This window comes from Rhinatrema bivittatum, chromosome 14, assembly GCF_901001135.1.
Source record: "Rhinatrema bivittatum chromosome 14, aRhiBiv1.1, whole genome shotgun sequence".
Classification (NCBI taxonomy): Eukaryota; Metazoa; Chordata; class Amphibia; order Gymnophiona; family Rhinatrematidae; genus Rhinatrema; species Rhinatrema bivittatum.
In genome coordinates this window covers 82,429,202-82,455,618 of record NC_042628.1, presented here as the reverse complement: position 1 = coordinate 82,455,618, position 26,417 = coordinate 82,429,202, and the positions used below count along the sequence as shown (strand labels likewise).

General features: G+C 44.2%; 1 protein-coding gene across 1 annotated transcript in view; it reads right to left on the bottom strand.

Moving 5' to 3' along the window:
* Positions 1–26,417, bottom strand: part of LOC115075654 (FXYD domain-containing ion transport regulator 7-like) — a 116,084-nt gene that overhangs the window by 78,544 nt on the left and 11,123 nt on the right. Inside the window, exon 2 of the mRNA XM_029576228.1 lies at positions 1,992–2,041. Coding sequence (XP_029432088.1) covers positions 1,992–2,041 — 50 coding nt within the window. The remainder of the gene's footprint in view (positions 1–1,991; positions 2,042–26,417) is intronic.

The following is a 26,417-nucleotide window of genomic DNA, read 5'->3' as shown; positions in this document are numbered from 1 at the left end:
GGGGGGGGATGAGATGAGAAATTGATGGAGTGGCTGGGGGGAGGGGGAAATGGAGGGAATGGAAAGGAAAAGGGGGGGAATTTAATGAAACGAGTCAATTTTTGGAGTGTGATAAATGGATGCTATAGATAGTTCGGTAGGTGTATGTTAAGTGTTAAGTTTGATCTGGTTGGGTGGGAATATTAAATGCGAGTTGGAAAAGGTAGGTTTAAAGTGATTTTTTAAAGTGGGAAGGATTTGATATTAATCGTAAAGGGTTTGGTAGTGAGTTCCAAAGTATTGGTCTGGCTACCGAAAAAGCTCTCTTTCTGGTAATGTCTAATCTGGCTTGTTTGGGTGAGGGGATATCTAAGAGATTTTGAGTGAGTGATCTTAAGTGTTGAGCAGGTTTGTAGATCCATAGTAATGAACAGAGCCATGTGGATGTCGGATTATGAATTAGACCATGGATGATTGAGAGAATTTTATATTTTACCCTGAACTTTATGGGTAGCCAATGTAATGATTGCAAAGTTGGAGTAATATGATTGCGTAAAGAAGTTCTGGTTAGTATACGAGCTGCGCTATTTTGAATCAGTTGAAGAGGGTAAAGTGAAGAGTCTGGTAATCCTAAGTAGAGAGCGTTACAATAGTCTAGACCGGAGAAGATTAAAGATTGAAGAATGGTTCTGTAATCACGGTAAAAAAGTAGTGGACAAAGGTGTTTTAGAAGTCGTAGTTTGTAAAAGGATTTTTTAGTAAGTGAAGAAATATGCTGTTTCAAGGAGAGGTCTGACTTTATAATTACTCCTAGGTTTGTGGCATAACGTGTTATAGGAATGGTTGTATTGTTCATTATCAGATGTGATGGTGGACCTATTGAAGGATCTGAGATAGGAGATAAGTGTATAATTTCAGTTTTTGATGGATTCAGTTTTAGCCGATTATGAGAAAGCCAGGAATTAATGGTGGATAGATAGAGGGAAACCATGGATAGTGTGGCGGGCCAAGATGTTTTATATGGAACAAACAAATTGGATATCATCTGCGTAAATTTTGAATTGTAGGTTAAGGGAAGATAGAATATTACATAAAGGAAGAAGATATATATTGAATAGTATTTACAGTTGAAGACATAACAGTGTATAAGCTTTACCGTGATCTTACATATTTTATATACAATTTTAGAAACCAGAATCTCTGCTTAATTCACTAATGCAGTGGTTCTCAACCTTTTTTCTGTCGGGAAACACCTGACATATGGTTCTCACAAGCGTGACACACTGACCCATGATCGTCACAGGGCTAAATGTAAAAGTACAGTTTGCATCCACGGGAACCCCCCTGACCCACAATAATGGATGTAAAGCAGAATTATGACATTCCCCATACAACTCGCCCTACAAAAAAGATATTCTGGTTCTGGTGTCATCTCAGTAACAGCAACACAAACTCCTTCTACTTCCAGGCTCAATAGCCCTACTTATGAAAAGACTGCAGTTTACCACCAATGCATGTCCTCTTGAGAAAACACAACAAATAAGACTGATACAAACGCTTACATGCTAGTAAAATATCTCGGTAACAGACACAGAACCGACCTAACATACTCCCAGGATCTGTAGTAATGCACATAAACTAATCCGCACACAGTTACACCTGTATTATGGAATACACTCAAACAGGAGCAACCCTATCTATGAAAAGGCAACACTACAAATATTAAATCAGGCCCTAAAAACCAATACACCTCCTATTAGGAAAACAGAACTAGCAAGCAGCTATAGATCCCCACACAGAAATAATTGTAAAACTATACTAATAAGCAGAATAAATTTTCAGAACAACTATGAACAGAATAACATCCAACAATTAAAAACTCATAAAAACTATTAAAAATTCTCCAAACACCAATAAAATATTTCAAAAAAAGCAGACACATCACATAATATTAAATAATTAAAATGGCAGTCAATCAAGAAAAATAAACTTAAAAAGCCACCTTTACTTACCCCCTCCAGCAGCTCTCCTACTCCCCTTCCCTGCAGGCCGTGGCACACAGCAGAAGCAGCAGTAGTGGCTAAGCTCTATACTCATGGTCCTCTTCCTTAGTCCCATGTCTCTCACACACACACACCATACCAGTCATGCCCCCATGACCAGTTTCTGTCTCTCACACACCAATCATCTCCCAAACAGTCTTTGACACACACACCAGACACCTTCCTGAACAGTTTCTCTCATGCCATACACACACAAAGGCTTCCCACTCCCGTGTTCTACTTACATATACAGGCTTCTCCCTCCCATGCTGTGTCTCACACACACTCAGGTTCTCACTCCCATGCTCACTCTCTTCACATGCACAGGCTTCTCATTCCCATAATCACTTTCTTTCTCACACACACACACCAGTCACCTGATCTCTCTCATGCATACACACACACACACAGGCTTCCCACTTCCATGTTCTGTCTTACATATATGGGCTTCTCCCTCCCATGCTGTGTCTCACACACACTCAGGTTCTCACTCTCATGCTCACTCTCTTCACATGCACAGGCTTCTCATTCCCATAATCACTTTCTCTGTTACACATACACACCAGTCTCTCTCTCATTTCCATGCTTACTCTCCACGTGCACAGGCTTCTCATTCCCTGACTCACATTCTCTCTCTCTCACATTCACACACACCAGTCTCTTTCTCTCACACACACACCATCACCTTACCAACCAGTCTCTCTCTCATACATGCACACACACACAGGCTTCCCACTCCCATGCTCTCTCTCACATAATCAGGCTTCTCACTCCCATGCTTTCTTTCACATACATCCACCCCCCCCCCCCCCAACAGCAGGCTTCTTACGCCCATGCTTTCTCACATACCCAGATTTCTCACTTCAATGCTTTTTCTCTCTCACACACACACACACACACACACACATCAGTCACTTCCCTGACTAATGTCTCACACTCTCACATAACCATCAGTCATCTCCTTGAGCAGTCACTTTCATTGTCTCTCACATACACACACACACATCAGCTCTCTGACCAGTTTCTCTCACTCACACACACATTCTCTCACACGCTGGCTGGCTGCTTCTCTCTCTTACTTCCTCTCCCCTCCCCCCCCTCCCCCCGAGCACAAATGGGAGCTGCAGTCTCCCCCTCCTCCAGCCCCCGCAGGCCAAGAAGGAAGACTCCCATCGGCCGCGGGAGGCTCCTGCTGCTGCTGCTTTCCCGATTAGCGGCTGCTTCAATTGCTCGGGGGCCGCTGCTGCAGCCGCCGCTGCTACTTTATCACGCGGCTCGGCTTTCTCCTTCCCGCGCACCGCGTATCACTTCCTGTTCCGGGTCACGGAGGGGGGGGGGTGAGGCGCGGGTGCCAGAGCTTCTTTTCGCACCGCTGCCGTTCCCGCTGGGCTTGAACGTGCTGACAGCCCGGCGGCAACGGCAGCGGGAGAGCCCGGGGGCGCGCGACGCAGCGGCAACGGCAGCGGCAGCGCCCGGCGGCGCGCGACGCAGCGGCAACGGCAGCGGCAGAGCCCGGCGGCGCGCGACGCAGCGCGAGAGCCCGGCGGCGCGCGACGCAGCGCGAGAGCCCGGCGGCGCGCGACGCAGCGGTTGAGAACCGCTGCACTAATGTGATCTGAATAGTCCCCGAAGAAGGCGGGAATTTTCCTTCTAAAATGTTGCAATGTGAAGAATGTAAGAAGGTCGCTATAAACATCTTGGACATTAGATACACTTCAGTTTTCCACTGTGGGGATATACCATGTTCCCTGCTTATCCCAGCTCATCAGACACTCAGATAAGTGCAGATTTTAATATAATAATCATTTTATGATAAGAGATTTTGAATTTTTATATGCAATAAAAAATCCTCAAAAAATAAACAAATGTATACACCATTAACTATGAATGACTGATGATTAAAAATTTCAGCATCAAGAAGGGAGCTGAAAGCATGAATTTATTGTGCCTACTTGGTGCCGTATGATGGTCATTTATTAGTTAAAAAATATTTGATAGTCCCACACATCACTGTTTTTTGAAGTGAGATTGTACTTGTGTTCATTTGAAATTCTTCTTATACTTTTAGGTTCGTTCTTATCTGTATTGTAACTCACAATTATAAACATAGAATTAAATACTAACCTAACTTTATATTAGCAAGCAGAATTTGTTTAACCTGGCTAGATTAGTTCCTTAAGGGACTTGTAGACGAATACGTCAAAGGATCAGACACCAAAAATAATTAGAAAAGCCAGAACATTGAATTGAAACATGCTGCACAAACAGAAAAAGACGTTAACTTCATACACTCAAATAAAAATTGAAAATAACAGCAGAAGTGCAAAAGCTGTAGGGATATGAAGCAAACAAAAATGAGAGACATCAAAATAAAACATTTAACTAGAACCCAAAGCTACTCTACAAGGAACTGGGAAAATCATAGAAACATAGAAATGACAGCAGAAAAAGACCAAACGCCCCATCTAGTCAGCCCAGCAAGCTCCCACACTTATTTTCCCACACTTATCTGTTTCACTGACCACTAAGTTCAGGGCCCTTGTTGGTAAATGTTTGATTTGAATTTCCTGCCACCCCCTGCCGTTGATGCAGAGAGTAATGTTGGAGTTGCATCAAAGGTGAATCATAAGGCTTAATGGTTAAGGGTATTAACCCCCGCATCAAGCAAGTTACCCAGATACTTGTTTACCCAGACTGCACGGATCAATGCCTTGTTGGATGTTGTCTCAATGTAAATCCTCTTTTCTACATTTCCCCCTGCCGTTGAAGCAGAAAGCAACTCTGTTCATGCATTCAAAGTGAAGTATGAGGCTTAATTGGTTTAGAGTAGTAACCACCGCAATAAGCAAGCTACCCCCACGCTTATTTGTTTACCCAGATTGTGTAGTTCAGTCCTTGTGGTTGTTGTCTGAATGTAAATCCTTTTTTCCACATTTCCCCTTGCCATTGAAGCAGAGAGCAATGTTGGAGTTGTATTAACCATTTAGTTCAAAATAAAAACTAAACAAAAACCTAGACAGAAACTGAAACAGAAAAGTTCTGGAGAGATTTATAGGAAGATCCCATAGAAGACAGAGAAGCTGATTGTCTATCCAGCATGAAGAACAATCAAATGGCAAACAACAAAGGTAAGGCATGGTCTTACTAACAAAACAGCTGAAAACCAGGGTCATAAGAGCCCCAGCCCTATTTTTGGCTCAAACATTTAATACCTCTTCATCAAGACCTGGAAAACTGGAAAACTTCATTCGTCAGACAAAGTGACTAATGATAGCAAGAACACTTTTTCCAACAGGAGACCCAATTAATGACATCAAAATCTACCTATCAATATCTTGCCTACTTAGAATCTACATGGCTGTTCCCTACAATAGGTGCAGATAGAATATACGATCACTTAGAACAGAAGAACAATGAAAGAAGAGCCTGTGGAACTAGAGATCAGTTGATGCTGAGTAGAGCCATCACGTCAGCTGTATGAAAAATCAAAACCTTAGTATAGCATTGGTTGACTATAAAAATGCTTCAGGTAGCATCCTATACTCTCAGATAATAAATCCCTTTGGAATACAGAATAATGAGCCCTAGACTGATCAAGCACATAAAATGTAGCAGAGATCATACTATCCAACTTATAAAAATGGACAACAGAAAGAGGCTCTGGAACGAGGGGTCATGGGATGAGGTTGAAAGGGTATAGACTGAGAAGTAATGTAAGGAAATATTTATTTACAGAAAGGGTAGTGGATGTATGGAACAGCATCCAAGTGGAGATGTGGAGACAAGAGCAGTATCTGAAGTCAAGAAAGCATTAGATAAGCCCATGGGATTTGAGGGAGTACTAGGGATTTCAGAGCAAAACAGTTGCTGTGGATGAACAGACTAGGTAGAAACAAGATAGGAGAAAAAGATCATATAGCCTATGTTTATTTGTCATTCCTAACATCCAGATCCAGTGAGGAATATTTTCATGGAGATTCCCTGTCAACATTACTATTTTGTCTACCACTTAATCCACTGAGTACTCTTTAATTCTGTGTGCTATGGATTTATCTTTCATCTTAGAGATGCAAATGATCAACAGATAACATCTCGCCTACTGTCTGTAGGTGACTTGAAGCTTTATAATTTCTGTGATCATGACTTACCAGAATAACTTAGAGTAGTGAAGAGTTTCTCAGAGGACTTCAGGATGACACATGTGTTAAGGAACCTTCCTTAAAGGAAAACATAAAAACTTGAACGGGAAGGTATATAAATATCTAGGAGCAGAGGAAGGTGCAACAATCCAGTACAATTTACTCTCAGAGAAAAGATCAGCAAAGATTACTACAAGAGATTGAAACTGATGTGAGAAGTGCTTTAAAGACATGGAATAAGGTACAAGCTATCAATCAATTCAGCTTGAAATCCCTTTACTCTCCTACAGTTTTGAAATTGTAGATTGGCCCCACAAAGAACTTAAACAGTAGGATGTGATAGCAAGAAAACTCCTCTATGCCTACCAGGTAAACCAAGATTGTACATCCCAGGATCTGAAGGTGGTATGCTTCTTATAGAAATATATTTAGGAACCTTTGTTTTCAGTTTTTATTTTATTTTGTTTGGAAATTTCAGTGTTATAAAAAAAAAAAAGTCAGTGGAAAAATTACTTTGCTATAACACACAGCAGAAAAATCAGTGTAAAAGTCATTCTTCCTCTGATTTCTTTATGTTTCTAAATTGAAATTATCAGACAAAATAAAATAAAAACTGAAAACAAAAGTCCCAAAATATATTATAAAACTGGCATAACAGGCCTCCAGGCATGCCTAACAGCATCAACAGTCCCAAATATTCCAAAAGTATTGAAGTAATAGCCAAAATCGATCTCCATAATGAGTAAGAATCTAGCAGCACATGTGGGGAAAGAAGTGACAAAAGAAACTTTAAAGAATTAGACCAGCAAACAAGGAAAAACAATTGACAAATGCATACAGTAAATACAGAGGGAAATGCAAATAGTTATCTCAGCAATCACACGTAGATCAAAATCTGACCTAGGAATGGCTAAGAGGAACTGACTGATAATTGCAGATGCTACAAAATGCTGCTGCTCGCATACTAACTAATACCCGAAGACACGAACACATCACCCCTGCCCTAATGTTTCTACATTGGCTCCCTGTAACGTTCAGGATCACTTTTAAAGTGCTCTCTCTCATCCATAAATCAATCCACAACCAAGAGATGCAATGGTTCTCTGATCAGTTTATTTTCCACACATCTAATAGACCAATTAGGAATATCCACAAAGCCAAATTAGCTGCTCATCCACTTAAACACATCAAGCATGTATCCACAAGAGAACGTTCCTTCTCTATTGTTGGGATCAACTTATGGAACAATATGCCATTGGACTTACGTTGTGAACCCTGCCACAAAACGTTCAAACAAAACCTCAAAACATGGTTGTTTGAACAAGCATACCATAGATGATCAATGTCTAACTGGAAAAAAAATTAGTTTTATTGAAAATCAGTTTTCTGTATAAAGTTGTCAACTACTGTTGAAGTTAATTGTTCACATTCCTATTAACTGTTGTATGCAAAACCTGTTGCTATTTATTGTTGTCTTACTGTATAACTTGTTACTTGTAAAGCATTGTGCTATGTTATTGTTTTCTGTAAACCGAGGTGATGTAGACATTTACGTACCGCGGTATATAAAAATCTCCAAATAAATAAATAAAATAAATAAGACAGTAGACAAGATGGCTCATAGCCAGCATAGGAAAAACCCCCAGCTTGCTGGGCAGACTGGATAGACGTTTTGGTCCTTTTCTGCTGTCATTTCAATATTTCTGTAAAAAGAAACAGGAAACCTTTACACATCTCATCGGTGGATATGCCATGCTGATGTGAGAAGGCCTGCACAGTGAGAATGAAGACGCTGTAATCACCTGGGACATTCCCCTGCCAACTGATAATGAGCTTGAAGCAAGAAAACCAGACATTGTGGTAAAGGAGAAAAACACAAGAACCGTATTGCTAATATAAATATCAGTACCAAATAAGTGACTCTGTACAACATATGTGTATATAGAGAGAAGATCCTTAAGTATTAAGAAATGCAATCAGAGATATGTGTATTTGTGTTTGCTTCTGCTGCCAGCTCCTCCTGCTCTTCTCTTTAAAGAAAATGTTAGAAAGATACAGAAATAGTTCCAGCTGGATTGAGTGCCACTAGATTGATTAAAAAGAACTTGCAGGCACACTTTGATGTTTGCATGTGCTCCAGAAGAACTCCAGAAGAAAACACTCTTTGGCACAAGGCAAGTATTAAAAAGAACACTAGCAGGAAATTTAAGAGATTGAGATCATATTCAACATGCCCTGGCCTACAAACGGGCCGATACAGTAAAGTCCACGGGAGAGCTCTCCTGTGCGCGCGATTCACTTTTCAAATTAGGCCCGGCAGTAAAAACAGGAGCGTCGGCTGTCAGGGGGTTTGACAGCCGATGCTCAATTTTGACGGCGTCGGTTCTCGAGCCCGCTGACAGCCACGGGCTCAGAAATTGGACGCTGGCAAAATTGCGCGTCCGGTTTTCGACCCGACAGCTGCGGGCCGACTTCAAATTTTTAAAATTTTTTTTTTTTTTTACTTTTGGAAACTTTCGGGACCTACGACTTAATATCGCCATTACTGAATAAGGGGTAACGCTAGCGCGTCGAAAACGTGCGTCCAATAGAGGGTTAACAGTGCGCTCCGTCGGACTGTACTGTATCGGCCTGAAAGAGAGGCAAATACAACACCATATCCAGACAGGAACCTCTCAGTAACAGCAGCACAAACTCCTCCTACTGCCACCCTCATTCGGGCACCCATTAAAGGGGCGCTCATGATTGAGCACACACTCCCTTAATGCATGCTGACCCACCTCTCCGGGGAGCCCAATGCTAAATGCAAATAGCCTGCCATGATAAAAAGGAGGTGCTAGGGGAAATTGTGCGCCCCTAGCGCCACCTCAGCTGCAGGCGCCCGGGAGAGGTGGCTGTCAGCCACTTAGGGAAATGGAAGCTCAAGTTTAGAGCGTCCGTTTTCCTAACCTAACTGCCAGCACATTTTTTTTGGGCGGGGGGTGGGGCATTTCTCATTTTTTAGTATTTTCTGCTTTTCTGTAAACGTTTTTGACTCCTCAAAACAATGCCAGCTCCAGAGCTGGCATAAATTTTTGAGAGTAAAAATGTGCGCCTGGAGGGGGAATCGATAATGGCCTTATCAACATGCATTTGCATGCAATGAGTGCTATTACCTACGAGCGTGATTGGACCCACATTTTGGATGTTCTAACCCCCGTTTTGCATTGGGGGATATGGACGCGTATCCAATCACAGGTTAAACCGTGCACTGCAGCCAGCACACGGTATAGCATCGGCCTGATCGTGAATTAAATCAAAACCCTGATTATACATGATGTAACCCAACTTTGGTGGGTGGGGGGGGGGGGGGGGGGCCAACAAATTGTATGAGTGGAAGACGGGTCCGTGGCTCAAAAGGTTTGCTCACCCCTGGCCAAGAATGCCACAGTCTTTCCTGCCCAGCCCGGAAAAGGAAGTGGTGGGTCTATGCAGGCAGGAAGAAGCCCTGCAGTCATGGCTAAAGACGAGAACAGCGCATCCTCCACACTGTGGCAGGAAGAAGAATCATCGGGCCTTGCGGTGTTAGACCACAGGAGGAGCAACAGCGCATTGCTCTTCCCCCTGCATATGCAGGAAACAGTGTGGCATCAGCCCCCGTGGCCTCAAGAAGAGGAGGCTTCCTGCTGGACTTCTGCTTTTCATGGGAAGAAATTAATGTGTCTAATGGGGAGGGGGGAGGAACTGAGAATATCTGTGTGTATATGTGTGTGTGTATGAGAGAGAGAGCATTTCTGTGTGTGTGAGAGAGAGAGAGCTTGTCTGTGAGTATGTATGTGTGTGAGAGCATGTCTGTGTGTATGTGTGTGTTCGAGAGCATGTTTGTCTGTGTATATATGTGACAGCATGTCTGTGTGTATGTGTGTGTGTGAGAGCATGTTTATCTGTGTATATATGAGAGAGCATGTATGTGTGTGTGTGAGAGCATGTTTGTCTGTGTATATATGTGAGAGCATGTCTGTGTGTATGTGTGTGTGCGAGAGCATGTTTGTGTATATATGTGAGAGCATGTCTGTGTGTGTGTGTGCGAGAGCATGTTTGTCTGTGTATATATGTGAGAGCATGTCTCTATGTGTGTGTGCGAGAGCATGTTTGTCTGTGTATATATGTGAGAGCATGTCTCTATGTGTGTGTGTGCGAGAGCATGTTTGTGTATATATGTGAGAGCATGTCTCTATGTGTGTGTGCGAGAGCATGTTCTGTGATTCAGCATGTGTGTATATATGAGAGAGAGGAGAAGAATGTGTGAGCAATATTTATTTTATTTATTTATATTATTTTGTACAGATATTCTGTACTCAGTCATACCGGTTCACAAATATCAAAAATAAATACAATACAAAAACTGATAATAAAACTCATGCAATATACAAAAAATCTAAAATTAGAATAAAACATGCAATAAAAATTAATAGTTAAACTGAAAACATGAAAACAGATAAAAGTCTAAAATATAACACACTCACTTAATCTCTTCCCCAAAAGCCTTTGTAAAGAGCCAGGTCTTAAGAACTTTTTTAAAAGTTTGATAATTAGGTTGAAGTCTCAATTGACTAGAAAGAGTTTCATAAGCTTGGGCCCGCTATAGACACTGCTCGCTCTCTGATTTTAGTCAAATGGGCGGATTTTACCAATGGAATTATTTTTGCTGATGGTAAATTACTCTGAGGTATGTGAATTCATAAGGATGCATTCAACCATTCAGTATTAGCATTATTGCCTGATTTATGTATAAAACCAAAACCCACATGTACCAAAAAATGTTATATTTTCTTTTTTATGATGTGAAATATAATCACTTTTCTAAACGAATTACTGCAAAATCAACGTCCGGTGCGCCGTTCATGATTAAAAACAAGAGTCGAGTTAACCTGGATGGGATCTGCGCTCATTTATGAAACGACCACCACACATCTTTAAAAAAGTTTTCCTGTGTTGATTTTGCAGTAATTCGTTTAGAAAAGTGATTATATTTCACATCATAAAAAAGAAAATATAATGTTTTTTGGTACATGTGGTTTTTGGTATTACCCGCACTGGTGGTTTTGTGTTGGGGTTTGTTACGGGATTTATGTATCAGGCAAAGCTCTTTATACTTATAATCAATTCTGTATTTAAGGGTAACCAGTGTAACTCTTTTGCAGAGCAGTAATATGATCATATTTCTTTACGCCAGTTAAAACTCTGGCAGCAGCATTTTGTAATAATTGCAGCGGTCTCAGTGTAGTATCAGGGAGACCTAAAAGCAAGGCATTACAAAAATCCAATTTAGAAAAAAGTAGTGCCTGTAAAACTGTTCTAAAATCATTAAAATGCAGAAGTGGTCTCAGTTTTTTGTTGTTTTTTTTAAATGTGTAGCTTAAAAAACGTCTTTTCTCTCCTCTCCCCTGCTAATCCATAACAAACTCAGGTATCTGGAAATCAAAAGATCCCAGGTATGCACAGCAAGGGTTTTATCTTTTTTTTCTTTTAAGTATTGGGTAGTATATGTGACTGCTGTTTTGAAATATTTTATTGGTCTTTGGAAAATTTATATGAGTTTTATATTATTGGATGTTGCTCTTTTTGTCAGCTTTTTTGAAATATTCTTTTTATTAGTATGGTCGCCGCATCTCAAAAAAGATATAATTGCGATGGAGAAGGTACAGAGAAGGGCAACCAAAATGATAAGGGGAATGGAGCAGCTCCCCTATGAGGAAAGACTAAAGAGGTTAGGACTTTTCAGCTTGGAGAAGAGACGACTGAGGGGGGATATGATAGAGGTGTTTAAAATCATGAGAGGTCTAGAACGAGTAGATGTGAATCGGTTATTTACACTTTCGGATAATAGAAAGACTAGGGGGCACTCTATGAAGTTAGCATGGGGCACATTTAAAACTAATCGGAGAAAGTTCTTTTTTACTCAACGCACAATTAAACTCTGGAATTTGTTGCCGGAGGATGTGGTTAGTGCAGTTAGTATAGCTGTGTTTAAAAAAGGATTGGATAAGTTCTTGGAGGAGAAGTCCATTACCTGCTACTAAGTTCACTTAGAGCAGTGGTTCTCAACCTTTTTTCTGTCGGGACACACCTGACAGATGGTTCTCACATGCGTGACACACTGACCCATGATCGTCACGGGGCTAGATGTAAAAGTACAGTTTGCATCCACGGGAACCCCCCTGACCAACAATAATGGATGTAAAGCAGAATTATGACATTCCCCATACAACTCACCCTACAAAAAAGATATTCTGGTTCTGGTGTCATCTCAGTAACAGCAACTCAAACTCCTTCTACTTCCAGGCTCAATAGCCCTACTTATGAAAAGACAGCAGTTTACCACCAATGCATGTCCTCTTGAGAAAACACAACAAATAAGACTGATAAAACTCTTACATGCTAGTAAAATATCTCATCTCGGTAACAGACACAGAACCGACCTAACATACTCCCAGGATCTGTAGTAATGCATATAAACTAATCCGCACACAATTACACCTGTATTATGGAATACACTCAAACAGGAGCAACCCTATCTATGAAAAGGCAACACTACAAATATTAAATCAGGCCCTAAAAACCAATACACCTCTTATTAGGAAAACAGAACTAGCAAGCAGCTATAGATCCCCACACAGAAATAATTGTAAAACTATACTAATAAGCAGAATAAATGTTTCTAAACAGCTATGAACAGAATAACATCCAACAATTAAAAACTCATAAAAATTATTTAAAATTCTCCAAACACCAATAAAATATTTCAAAAAAAGCAGACACATCACATAATATTAAATAATTAAAATGGCAGTCAATCAAGAAAAATAAACTTAAAAAGCCACCTTTACTTACCCCCTCCAGCAGCTCTCCTACTCCTCTTCCATGCAGGCCGTGGCACACAGCAGAAGCAGCAGTAGAGGCTAAGCTTTATACTCATGGTCCTCTTCCTTAGTGCCCATGTCTCTCACACATACACCATACCAGTCATGCCCCCATGACCAGTTTCTGTCTCTCACACACCAATCATCTCCCAAACAGTCTTTGACACACACACCAGTCACCTTCCTGAACAGTTTCTCTCATGCCATACACACACACAGGCTTCCCACTCCCGTGTTCCACTTACATATATGGGCTTCTCACTCTCATAATCACTTTCTCTGTCTCACACACACTCACCAGTCTCTCCCTCCCATGCTTGTTCTCTCCACATGCACAGGCTTCTCATTCCCATAATCACTTTCTTTCTTTCTCTCACACACACACAAACACACACCAGTTACCTGATCTCTCTCATGCATACACACACACAGGCTTCCCACTCCCATGTTCTTTCAGATATACAGGCTTCTCACTCCCATGCTGTATCTCACACACTCCCAGCTTTCTCACTCCCATGCTCACTCTTCACATGCACAGGCTTCTCATTCCCATAATCACTTTCTTTCTCACACACACACACCAGTCACCTGATCTCTCTCATGCATACACACACACACACAGGCTTCCCACTTCCATGTTCTGTCTTACATATACAGGCTTCTCCCTCACATGCTGTGTCTCACACACACCCAGGTTTCTCACTCCCATGCTCACTCTCTTCACATGCACAGGCTTCTCATTCCCATAATGACTTTCTCTCTGTTACACACACATACATACACCAGTCTCTCTCTCATTTCCATGCTCGCTCTCCACTGCACAGGCTTTATTCCCTGAATCACATTCTTTCTCTCACATTCACACACACACCAGTCTCTTTCTCTCATACACACCGTCACCTTACCAACCAGTCTCTCGCTCTCATGCATGCACACACACACAGGCTTCCCACTCCCATGCTCTCTCTCTCACATAATCAGGCTTCTCCCTCCCATGCTGTGTCTCACACACACCCAGATTTCTCACTCCCATGCTGACTCTCTTCACATGCACAGGCTTCTCATTCCCATAATCACTTTCTCTCTGTTACACATACACCAGTCTTTCTCATCTCCATGCTTACTCTCCACCTGCACAGGCTTCTCATTCTCTGAATCACATTCTTTCTCTCACATTCACACACACCAGTCTCTTTCTCTCACACACACCGTCACCTTACCAACCAGTCTCTCGCTCTCATGCATGCACACACACACAGGCTTCCCACCCCCATGCTCTCTCTCACATAATCAGGCTTCTCACTCCCATGCTTTCTTTCACATACATCCACACCCCCCCCCCCCCAAAAGCAGGCTTCTTACGCCCATGCTTTCTCACATACCCAGATTTCTCACTTCAATGCTTTTTCTCTCTCACACACTCACATCAGTCACCTCCCTGACTAATGTCTCACACTCTCACATACACATCAGTCATGTCCTTGAGCAGTCACTTTCATTGTCTCTCACATACACACATACATCAGCTCTCTGACCAGTTTCTCTCACTCACACACATGCTGGCTGCTTCTTTCTCTCACTCACTTCCTCTTCCCCGCCTCTCCCCGAGCACAAATGGTAGCTGCAGCAGCCTCCTCCTCCTCCAGCCCCCGCAAGCCAAGAAAGAAGACTCCCATCGGCCGCGGGAGGCTCCTGCCGCTGTCTCCTTTCCCGATTACCGGCTGCTTCAATTGCTCGGGGGCCGCTGCTGCAGCCGCCGCTGCTACTTTATCACGCGGCTCGGCTCTTTCTCCTTCCCGCGCACCGCGTATCACTTCCTGTTCCGGGTCACGGGGGGGGGGGTGTGAGGTGCGGGAAGAAGAAAAGGCCCAGCCGCGGGTGCCACAGCTTGTTTTAGCACTGCTGCCGTTCCCACTGGGCTTGAACGTGCTGATAGCCCGGCGGCAACGGCAGCAGGGAAGAAAGAGCAGCGGGAGAGACCGGGAGCACGCGACGCACCGGTTGAGAACCGCTGCAGTAGTGCAAGTAAATATAATATACATGCTATTGTGATATTTTTACTTCGAGAGACTGTCCTTTGTGTGTGTGTTTTCATGTACAATCTTATTATAAATAACAATTTGAAACTGTGTGTGGGGAGGGATGTGGTGGGAGGAAGGCAGTGCCTAATACCCTTGCACTAACCCTGATTAGTAAAATAATACAAATTAAATGTTTTAAAAAAAAACCCAGAATGAGGATGGGCCAGCCCAATAATTGTTTGCATGGGGCTGCAGAAAAGTTAGCACTGGCCCTGCATGGTGATGCACTGGTGGATGATGGGGGAAGGAGAAAGGGGGGAACCCGCAGGGGAGACGACACTGAGGGGGTAATTTTCATAAGGATTTACACGTATAAATGTAACTGCTATTGTAGCAATTTTCAAAAGCCATTTACTTGAGTAAAGGACACTTACGTGAGCAAATCCTATGGACAATTCATGGCATATATTGTAGCAATTTTCAAAAGCCCACTTACATGAGTAAAGTGCATTTACTCGAGTAAAATCCAGTTTTAAGTGAGTAAATGCTTTTTAAAATCAGGCCCTGAGCGATTTGTGCAAGATTTTAATAAATAAGTAAAATTTGGACCCCATGCACCAGAGACCCTCGCTGTACCTCTGCCAGCCTGGGTTCCCTCCATTGGTTGCCCATACAATTTAAAATTGTAGCAATGATTCATCGTGCGCTCAAAGGTGACACCCCACAGTGTGTAAGTTTGGCTCTAAAGTTGTATAAACCATCTTAAAAGACAGAACTTATTCGTATGGACTGCAAAACAGGTTAGACTAGATGAGACAAGGGAGATATTCTTTTCTGTGGCTGGCCCACATTTATGGAATGGTCTGCCAAATGAGATCTCAAACATTCAGGCCGATACAGTAAGGTGCGGTAGAAAGAGCTGCGTTAGTGCCGGGCGCACCCGCGTTTGCCACACGCACAGTCTGGATCACATACCACTCGATACTGTATTTAAATGGCATGCAAATGCAACACGCGTCCAACGCGCGTCCATGAAGCGCAATCCATTTTACTGTATAGGCGCTATACAGCACCTATACAGTATCCTGGGGATGCTGGTACCTGTCATTTCAAATGAAATTTGAAATGACAGGTACCAGGAAGTGGAGCCCAACTTTAAGCAACCTAAAAACCTAAAATCCAATGCACCGGGAAAGCCACTCTTCAGATCGCGACTAATCCCATCCCCCAGCCCCCGCTCACCTGCCCTGGCCGCGTCCATGGGTGCCGGTCTCCGGGGCAGCCCCAGTCCTCTCTCCCATCCTCCCGGGGGCAGCCGGCGGTGAGAGCGAGAGCAGCCCGGGGCAGATCGCGAGGCGGCTTCCAGCAGCCCTCGCCGGCGATGGTGAATGGACGCATGCCATGACCTCTGACGTCCAGCCGGGCGCTCAGGTCACAGCGTGCGTTCATGCACCCTCTCCGGCGGGGGCTGCTGGAAGCCGCTTCGCGATCTGCCCCGGGCTGCTCTCGCTCTCACCGCCGGCTGCCCCCGGGAGGATGGGAGAGAGGACTGGGGCTGCCCCGGAGACCGGCACCCATGGACGCGGCCAGGGCAGGTGAGCGGGGGCTGGGGGATGGGATTAGTCGCGATCTGAAGAGAGGCTTTCCCGGCACGTTGGATTTTAGGTTGGGCAGGCAAGAGTTTAGGTTATGCTTTCCCGGCGCGTTGGATTTTAGGTTGGGCAGGCAAGAGTTTAGGTTATGCTTTCCCGGCGCGTTGGATTTTAGGTTGGGCAGGCAAGAGTTTAGGTTATGCTTTCCCGGCGCGTTGGATTTTAGGTTGAGCAGGCAAGAGTTTAGGTTATGCTTTCCCGGCGCGTTGGATTTTAGGTTGGGCAGGCAAGAGTTTAGGTTATGCTTTCCCGGCGCGTTGGATTTTAGGTTGGGCAGGCAAGAGTTTAGGTTATGCTTGGAAACAACAGGTCCTTCCTTCCTGCTCCACAGCTGTCAGCGCGCCCCCACGGGAGACCGGCACCATGGACGCTGCCAGGGCAGGTGAGCGGGAGCTGGGGGAAAGTTTGCCCGATCCTGGCTCTTGTCCCGGGGGTGAGGGGGTCGTTTGCCCGTGAAATTTCATCTCTCTGACCTGATGCTCCACACCAACGCAGGGGTAAGGGTAGGCGGTAAATTATCAGGTTAAACATGCGGCAAAACTGCAGGTTAAAAAAGCGATAATCGGGGTGCGCGTTACTGTATGGGAGGGAATAGCTAATCCGATCGTTTACATCTCATATACATGCCGCGGGCGGAAAGGGTTTCCCGTTGATTTAAAGAAGCGGTAAGGATGGGTTAAAAGGGATAGTGAATCGCGGGTTGGACTAACACGGCCAAATTGTGAGTAGAAAGCGGGTTAGAAGCAGGGTAACCGCGGCCGCACTTTACTGTATCGGCCCGATTGACTATTATCTAACTTGTAGAAAGCTAGCGAAAGCTTTTTATTTTAATGTTGATATGTGACCGCTTCCTAACTGTTGTATTTTATTAAGAATGTATGTGATTTGGTTTGATTTTATTTGCTATTAATTGCTTCTTTTTAAATTTTTGGTTATTGTTTGTATTAGTTTTGTATATTTTATGTTGATTTTATGCATGTACTATTGTTATCTTTCTAGAACGATGGATAGAACAGATTATAAATTGTGAAAATAAATACAAATACACATTTTCCATGTTTATAGAATACCAAGTGCAAGTTACATTTGTATGCATATCTCCTAATTTTCTGTGCATATCTATTTTCTAAATGAAGTCAGAAGGGAGTGGGGGAGGGACAGTCATGGGTCGGCTGCCTCTCTCTCTCTCTCTCCATCCTGCTACTCTTATATGGTGGAAGGAGCTGGTAGGGGAGCGGCTCTGGGAGTGGGGGGCTAGGAGGAGCAGGTAGTGGCTTTCAGGGGAGGGGATATGCAGGAAGCACAGCCAAGGTGCAAAAGAGATGCAGGAGGAGCAGAGGCATCACAGGGAACAGAAAGCAGGGGTGCGGAGCAGAAGCAGAGCAGGCTGTGTCTGTGTGTGAAGGCGAAGCCTTTACTTGACTTAGCATTTTGTTTCTCTCTCTGTTCTTTCCTTTCCTTTTTAGTTTAATCATTCTGGATATTACTTTGGCAACACATGTAAAATTGTAATACCAATAGAGTTTAGTTTTTTTCCATGGGTAAAATCAAAGTTATCCAAATCTGTGGAGTCAGGGCTTAAAGGCAGAAACTGAATTTACAGAGTTAAGGAAATAAGAGAGGTTAAATCCTCAGCGAGGGATCAAGGCAATAAAAAGTGTCTGAGGGAAGCTGCTCTGCACTCCTATTTTCCTCTTTCCCATTTCACTAATTGTGAAATAACTTGGAAAACTTGGTCCAGATCTGTCTTACCCTCAGTCCTTGTTTTGTCCTTTGATATTTATCTACTTATTTAAAAGTTTTATATACCGCACAGTGGGGTAGGGATCTATCCGTAGGCGGTTTACATAATCACACATACATAATTAAAAGTCTATACATGAATTACACACAATTTAAATAACATCTCAAATTGACATTGTATTAACAGATATAGTGTAATGTGATAAAACGTCATATAGGTTATATGCGCAGGTAAAAAGGTGAGTCTTTAATAGTTTCTTAAATTCTGTACGATTAGATGTTAAACGAATATGGTCTGGGACTTGTAGCTCCAATTTATCTCCAAGTCTCCTGGAGGTAAACCCAGGACTGCCTGGTGACCTACATTCGGCAATGAGCAGTGAAAAGCAGTGCAACTGTATGGGTCTCCATTCGCACAGCAAAGGAGATGAGTCGATGAGCCCTGTCTGGCATGGCAGCTCTCCCGTAACTGCTGATGGTGCTGCAAGCCTCTGGGATTTCACTCTCAGCAGAGGAAAAGGCTTCAGACACGAAACTAGGCAACAACTCCAGAGATCCTGATCTTTCCAACCTTTTTGCACACCAGCCCATGTATACAGACGATTGGCAGGGGAAGGGTCTCTCTATAGGGAGGGCATCTACAGCAGAGGATCCTACCATCAGGTCATCATGAGGCCAAGATCTAGGATTCCCCCCAACAAGATAATCCAGTCCTGCTTTTACCCTAAAGATACAGTCCCACTTTTTCCCCTGGAAATCAGTCTGACAACTCCATATGTACATTGAAGAAAAACCAGGACTGGATCGGGATATTCACAGGGCATGGTGGTAACCCTTTTTTTCTGCCTCCCATCTTCTCCACCAATGCATCCTGCAGGAGTCCCAAGTGCCATGCAGCTGTTGAATGTGAATTAGAAAACATGGACCAGACTCCCAGCTCATGAGGACATGGAGTTCTGTAAGCAAAGTGCTTCTTTCACCCATCCCATACCACAAGTCTCAGGCTCAATCTGTCCTGCTTTTCTGCCCATTGTATCTGCATGAAATATTTTGGAGAAATTATAGCTGCCAGTTCATAGAGGCACTGGAGTTAAAAGCTGGACTAGCTCAGGTTCTCCCAGATGACCCGGAGCTTGTTGGCAGCCTCAGAAGAAATATGTGGGAGGGGAACAAGCACAGAGACTGCAACCCCTCATGCTGTTGCATTATAGTGAGAGGGTGGGGTCGACAACTGGTGCAGAGGATAAAACATCAGGCAGCAGCAGAGCATGGGGCAAAAGGGGTAGAAGCAGGTAGGGCTCACCTTTCTGGGTCCTCTCTGTCGGGGTTGCCATGGCTTGGTCTGATGTGTGCTGGGCTTCCTGGCTCCTGAGCTCCGCTTGCCTGCTGCCCACTTCTAGGTGTGTTGCAGAAAAAATGCTGCAGAGTTACAAGAAGGAAAAAAAACCCACGCTACAAAATGAGCTTTTTTTTTTTTCCTTCAAACTGCAGCATGTGGATCTGGCTGCAGCCAATGAGCTTCTCCTGCAGGGCTGTGGGCTGGAGAGGGGGGATATGAGGCAGGCTGCTAGCATTGGATGGAGGAAGGATCACAGTCACTCTCTCTCTCTCACTGCTCTCTCCCTCTCTGCACATTTCTGACTCTCCATCTCCCTCCTCCCTGATTCTTTCACATATAATTCTCTCCTCACCTGATTTTCCTTAGATTTCTGTAAGATTTTAACACTGGACTAGTAGTGGGTGCCGCAGAGCAGGAGTATTGGCAGAACTGTGTCTGGTTCTCAGTACTGGAATAGGAGGGTGTGTTGCAGGGCAGGCTTGAGGTTCGTTGGCAGAGATGGGTGATGGGGTCTCCATACTGGAACAGCAGGAGATACTGCAGGGCAGGATTGGGGTGCGCTGGCAGGGATAGCTGTGTGTGGAGATCTCACTGCTGGGATAGTGGGAGAGCAGCAGGGCAGGAGTGAGGTGCATTGCTAGAGGATGTGTGTGTGAGGATCTCACTGCTGGGATAGCAGGGTAGGGGTGAGGTGCATTGGCAAGTCTGTGTGTGGAGATCTCAGTGCTGGGATAGTGGGAGAGCAGCGGGGCAGGAGTGAGGTGCAATGCTAGAGGATGTGTGTGTGAGGATCTCACTGCTGGGATAGCAGGGGAGGAGAAGCAGGGTAGAGGTGAGGTGCATTGTTAGAGGATGTGTGTGTGAGGATCTCACTGCTGGGATAGCAGGGGAGGAGAAGCAGGGTAGGGGTGAGGTGCATTGGCAAGTCTGTGTATGGGGATGGCAGTGCTGGGATAGCAGGGGAGGAGCAGCAGGGCAGGAGCGAGGTGCATTGTTAGAGTGAAGGGGTCTGAACGCTTCAACCTGACAAAGGACTTCATGTACCAGAATTCCCTGCTTCATGACGGGTTTACTTACAGTCTGCAATACAGCTGTAATTAGGACATTGAGAAACTCTCTGTCAGCACATTGCACATTTTCATTTTTTGGCTTCGCTGTTCTTATTCTCTGGTAAGCTTTCACTGCTGTAACCTAGATTAGAACAATGGATGTATTATGTGATGGGCTGTATTACTGCAGACTCGCGAATTCCTTTCCAGAACTGCAAGTCCCAGCAGCCTCTCCTGCAGAACTTGGGAGAAGTTTCACGAAAGTTCCAGGGTGTCTAGGGAGGGGGTCAGTAGCCCCTTCAGCCGGAATATGCTTGCTCAGCAATGCTTAGAACGCATGTGTAAAAGATAAGAACTGTAAAAGTGCATAAGAGTCTGCTCCTGGAGGGGAGGGGCATGCAGTTGTACTGAGCCTTTGTCTTAGCTGCATCTTGCTGGCAATAAAAGTCTATCTTTACGGATCAGTTGTCTGGACCTCCTTACTGACTAAAAAGAGACGGTTACATTTGGCGAGCCTCAGCCAGGAGGTACCGGGGACGCTATTTTAGCCCCCCAGTTGGTCCAGGGGATTTTGTGGCGGAGTGATCCCCCAGACTTGCCTGGTGAGTGGCCACCGCTGAGTTCAGTGATCAGGTATCCGAGGGGGTCATTCCACGGAGATCCTCTGAGACCTTTGGGCTGGTGATCTGGGAAGAAGGCTTTCGTGACGATCGGAAGAACCCTGCAGGCGAGTATTATGGGAATGATGGGAAAAGTGAAGAATAGCTAAAAGAGTAGCAAATAACCGGTCCATCCGTGAGGGGACCGAGGGGGCTTTGATCACACCCCAAGCGGTGGTTTGGTAGGAATTGCATTCCGAAAGCCACGCGCATAAAAAGAGGAAAAAGAAGTAACGCATACGATAGTGGGAATAGGTTTCTTGTTGTGTGAAAGTGACCCTTTTGTGTCTGACGGATACGGACCCCTTACCTATCCGTCTTCCCTTCCCTCCTTTGTCTGTGACTCTATCCTAATGGGAGGGGGCGGTTCTACTCCATTAAAAATCATGACGGAGCACTATAGTGAAGTGTTCGATAGGCATAAATGTACTAAACCCGGAATGATTCAACAATGTACCCATAGGTGGCCCAGTTTGTGTGTAAATTTGCCTCCGGTAGGAACTTTCAATTTCCAAACGGCCACGAGGGTCCAGAAAATAGTTATACAAGAAGGGAATCCGGGTTGCCCTGAGGATATTCCGTATATAACCGCATGGATAGCAGTTATTGAAAATCCTCCGACGTGGGCAAAAAAGCTAGTAGAGGGAGCCGCCCTCGTAATGGTAACTCAAGTACGCAAAATGGGGAACCGGAAGTCCCCAGTGTCTGTCTGTCTGTAAGGTACTTGTAAAAAAAAAATTCTACTGTGTTTGATCTACTCTGGTGATGCAGACTATTTTTACTTAAGGAAAATTTATTAAAAGTGATTGTGAATTACTTATCTGTATATGTGTGCTGAACAACGGCAGTTAGCTGCTGCTGCTGGGAGCTTGACAGTTAACTAATTTGGCTGGGCAGAGACTGCTTCTCAGCGGGACAGTTTAACCCCTATAACATTTCTCTGGTACGTTTGGGTTTTCAAATTATTAATTAAGGATTGTAATGTATGTAACTGCTATCTGTGAATTGCAAGCACATGTACCAGGGATTTTTTTAATTGTTTTAAACCCTAATAAGAAGAGTTTTGGTTTACAGATGCTGCACAAGACTACTATACAACTAATTAATTTACAGTGTTAAGTTAAAATACTGATTTGATTGCTGAAGAATGCATTTACTGGTGTTGAAGTTTAGAACTTGATGGCAGTTAAGGGTTAACGGCAGAGATAATTACAGGAGAGAGGAGGGGATCGAGCCAGAGAGAGAAGAGAGAAAGAAGAAAAAAAAAAAAAAAAACCGGAGAAAACAAAGACTTAATATTAAAAATTTTGATTCAGTGGCAGGCGCAAGTTAAGGATTATTGGAAGTTGTGGGCAAGAGAAGGGGCCACTATGCAAGATTAGGAACAAGAGCAAATATGAGTCAGCCCAAATGATAAAGTGGTGGCCCCCCCCCCACACATATATATATATATATATATATATATATATATATATATATTGCAATTATGTTCTTTTACCACTGGTGGGGGCTGGGCTCTGGCTATTACCATATGTTCTTAGTGGTTGCAATGTAATTGGTACAAGGCTTCCAAGGGTTTGATCATCACTCCTGCACACCTAAAGCCTGCAGATCCAGGTTGACTTTATTGAATTAACCCAATGCCAAACTTACAAGTAAGAAGGAAGCAATGTTTTGCAGCTTCTCAGCCTCGTCAGAACTGACTTGCCTCCAGGCGCAGGTCACCTATTCAATTTCCAGATGGACAGTGATCTTTTCATCGTATTTTGAGATGTATGGGAACAGGGATCAGGAAGAGAAGAAAAGGGCCCGTCCCTGCAACCAGGAACTTAATAATAGAAACCCGACATCCGAAAGAAGCTGCAGAAGGCCGAAGGCTTTGAGGGCATGAGCCTCAGCCAGTTAAAAGCTATAGCAGACTAGGTATGTGGAAATAGAGAAGTGGAAGAGAAAAGAGAGAAGCAAGTAGACATATGAAGGAGAAAGTGACTGTTAGCCGCCGCTCTCGAGGACACTCGGACGGGAAGGAGCCAAGACAATGGCAGACCGCGAAGAGGAGGGGGAACAAGACCCCCCTTTGGGAAAGAATCAGTGTGCGTACTGCAAAAATGAAGGCCATTGGAAGAGAGACTGTGAAGAATGGCAAAAGAAATACGGGAGCCCTGCAGTGAATACTAACGACAAAAATGGACCTGCACCGACACAAAGGGGCCGAGGAGGAAGGAGATCGGACAACCCCCACTGGCAGGGGGAGGCGACAAGGAGCATACAGCCTGAAGAGACCGGGAGGGAAGAATCCCCACTGACCCTCTGGTGGAGATCCACGAGGTAACACAACAAAAATCAGGGGCCTGTTGGACTCAGAGGCCAACGATCTACGAAAGAGACTGTTTCTATAGTGGGTGCCTCAGGTCAGGTACTCACTGCCCCTCTGCAGAAAGAATGAACTATACAAGTAGGCGGGACCATGGTATCCCTTATCGGATGGAACCTGCTGTGTAAGCCTCAGACCACATTGAGATTTCAACCAACAGGGGAAGTTAAAGCCTCCTTCGGGGACCATCCAGTGATACTCATCTATCCCCTCCAAGAAGAATGGAGACTACATCTTACCATAGTCGAACGAACCATCAAACATCGATATGAAAACAACACCCCCTCAACAAAAACGAAGACAACTGATGGATAGTGTACCCCAAGTATGGTTCGAACAGAACCCGGGAGGAATAGCTATCGACGCTACCCCCATATGGATAGAGATGAAACAGAATGCACAGGTGATTAATCAACCTCAATACCCCATTCCATATATGGCCAGGCAAGGAATCCAGATACATCTGCAAAGACTGTATGATTTGGGCATTCTCCGGCGAATCCGATCTGCTTGGAACACCCCTTTGTTGCCCGTAAAGAAGCCTGGATCAAATGACTATCGACCAGTACAAGACTTAAGAAAAGTGAATAGTCAAGTAGCAGATCTAGTAGCCCTCGTCCCAAATCCATATTCAATCCTTGCCCAAGTCTCTCCTGCATCAAAGTGGTACAGTGTCATTGATCTGAAAGATGCCTTCTTCTCCGTTCCGGTAGCGGAGGAATGTCAAAAGATTTTTGCTTTCACATGGGAAAATGCAGATACTGGAGTAAAAGCAGCAGTACACATGGACTAGGTTGCCTTAAGGGTTTAGGCACTCACCTACGCTGTTCGGTGAGCAACTGGCAAAAGACTTAAAGATGTATCAAGTAAAGTATGGGCCAGTCATACAATACGTGGATGACCTTCTGTTGTTTCGAGAGACGTACCTCGAATGTGCGGTATCCACTCTTCAGCTGCTAAAGACGTTGTACTCAAAAGGGTATCGTGCAAGTAAAAAGAAAGCGCAAATCTGTGAATTGGAAGTAGAGTATTTAGGCTTCCAAATACGTGGAGGAACCCGATGTCTGGGGATTTCTCGCACCAGTTCTATAAGAGATCAACCTGTACCCACTTGCAAGAAAGAGCTCCGGGTGTTCCTTGGAGCTGCAGGATACTGTAGGCTGTGGATTGCTAACTATGCAGTTATTGCCCAACCCCTATACGACAAGCTGCGGGGTAAAGAAGCAGGATCTCAACCCTTCCAGTGGGAAGGAAACGAACTGGCAAGCTTACGTCAACTAAAAGAAGCCTTAATTGAACCACCTGCTTTAGGATTGCCAGATGTAATGAAACCATTCCATCTATTCGTCGATGAGAAAAAGGGAATGGCCATTGGGGTATTGACTCAAAGTTTAGGATCATGGGAACGACCTGTTGCATATCTGTCAAAAGGAATGGACAATGTTGCAAAAGGATGGCCGGGATGCCTCCGAAGCATTGCTGCTGCATGCTTACTGATACCCGAAGCTGTTAAGCTAACATTTGGACAGATTTTACAAGTAACAACTCCTCATACTATCCAAGGACTGCTAGAGACCCATGGACCAAAATGGATGACTAATTCACGTCTCGTCAAGTATTAAGCCTTACTGTGTGAAACACCTGAACTTCAAATACAGGACAGCAAAAACTTGAACCCGGCCACTCTTATGCCGGCACCTGAACCAGTTGCCCATGATTGTGAAGAAGTCATGACTACAATACATTACAGTAGACCAGACCTGAGGGATCACCCCTGGCAAGGAGCTTGGACTTTATTCACTGATGGGAACAGCCAAATCATTCATGAGATACGTTCTGCTGGATATGCTGTTGTATCCGAAGATGAAATCATTGAGGCTCAACCTCTTCCCCCAGGAACGTCTGCACAAAAAGCTGAACTAATTGCCCTTACTCGAGCTCTGCAGTTGGCAGAAGGAAAAACTGTAAATATCTATACAGACTCTAAATATGCCTTCCTTACAATCCAAGTGCATGGAGCATTATAGAGGGAAAACAATTGAACAATGCATCAGAAGTACGTGAATTACTAGACGCAGTTTGGCTACCTCGCAAGGTGGCTGTAATGCATGGAAAAGCACACACCAGGAAATCAAACCCTATTGTCAAGGAAATCAGAGAGCAGATGAAGCAGCAAAAAGGGGCAACTCGGGAACCCTTCCAAGCAGTATTAATTGCATCGAATCATCAGGCTTCAGGCAGTCCTGGAGCTCATCACCAACGACTGCTTTCGCTCTTAAACTCTGGGCAAAACAAAATACCAAAATTATGACTGCAGTGTACCAGAATAGATTGGTTTTAGATTACCTTCTGGCCCAGAAAGGAGGGTTTGTGGAACATTTAACCTCTCCAATTGTTGTTTACAGGTAGATGACCAAAACAAGGTTATCCAAGACATCACTGATCGCATGGTCAAGATGGCACACGTCCCTGTCCAGCAATGGAATAGTGCTTGGGACTGGACCAATGGATTCCATGG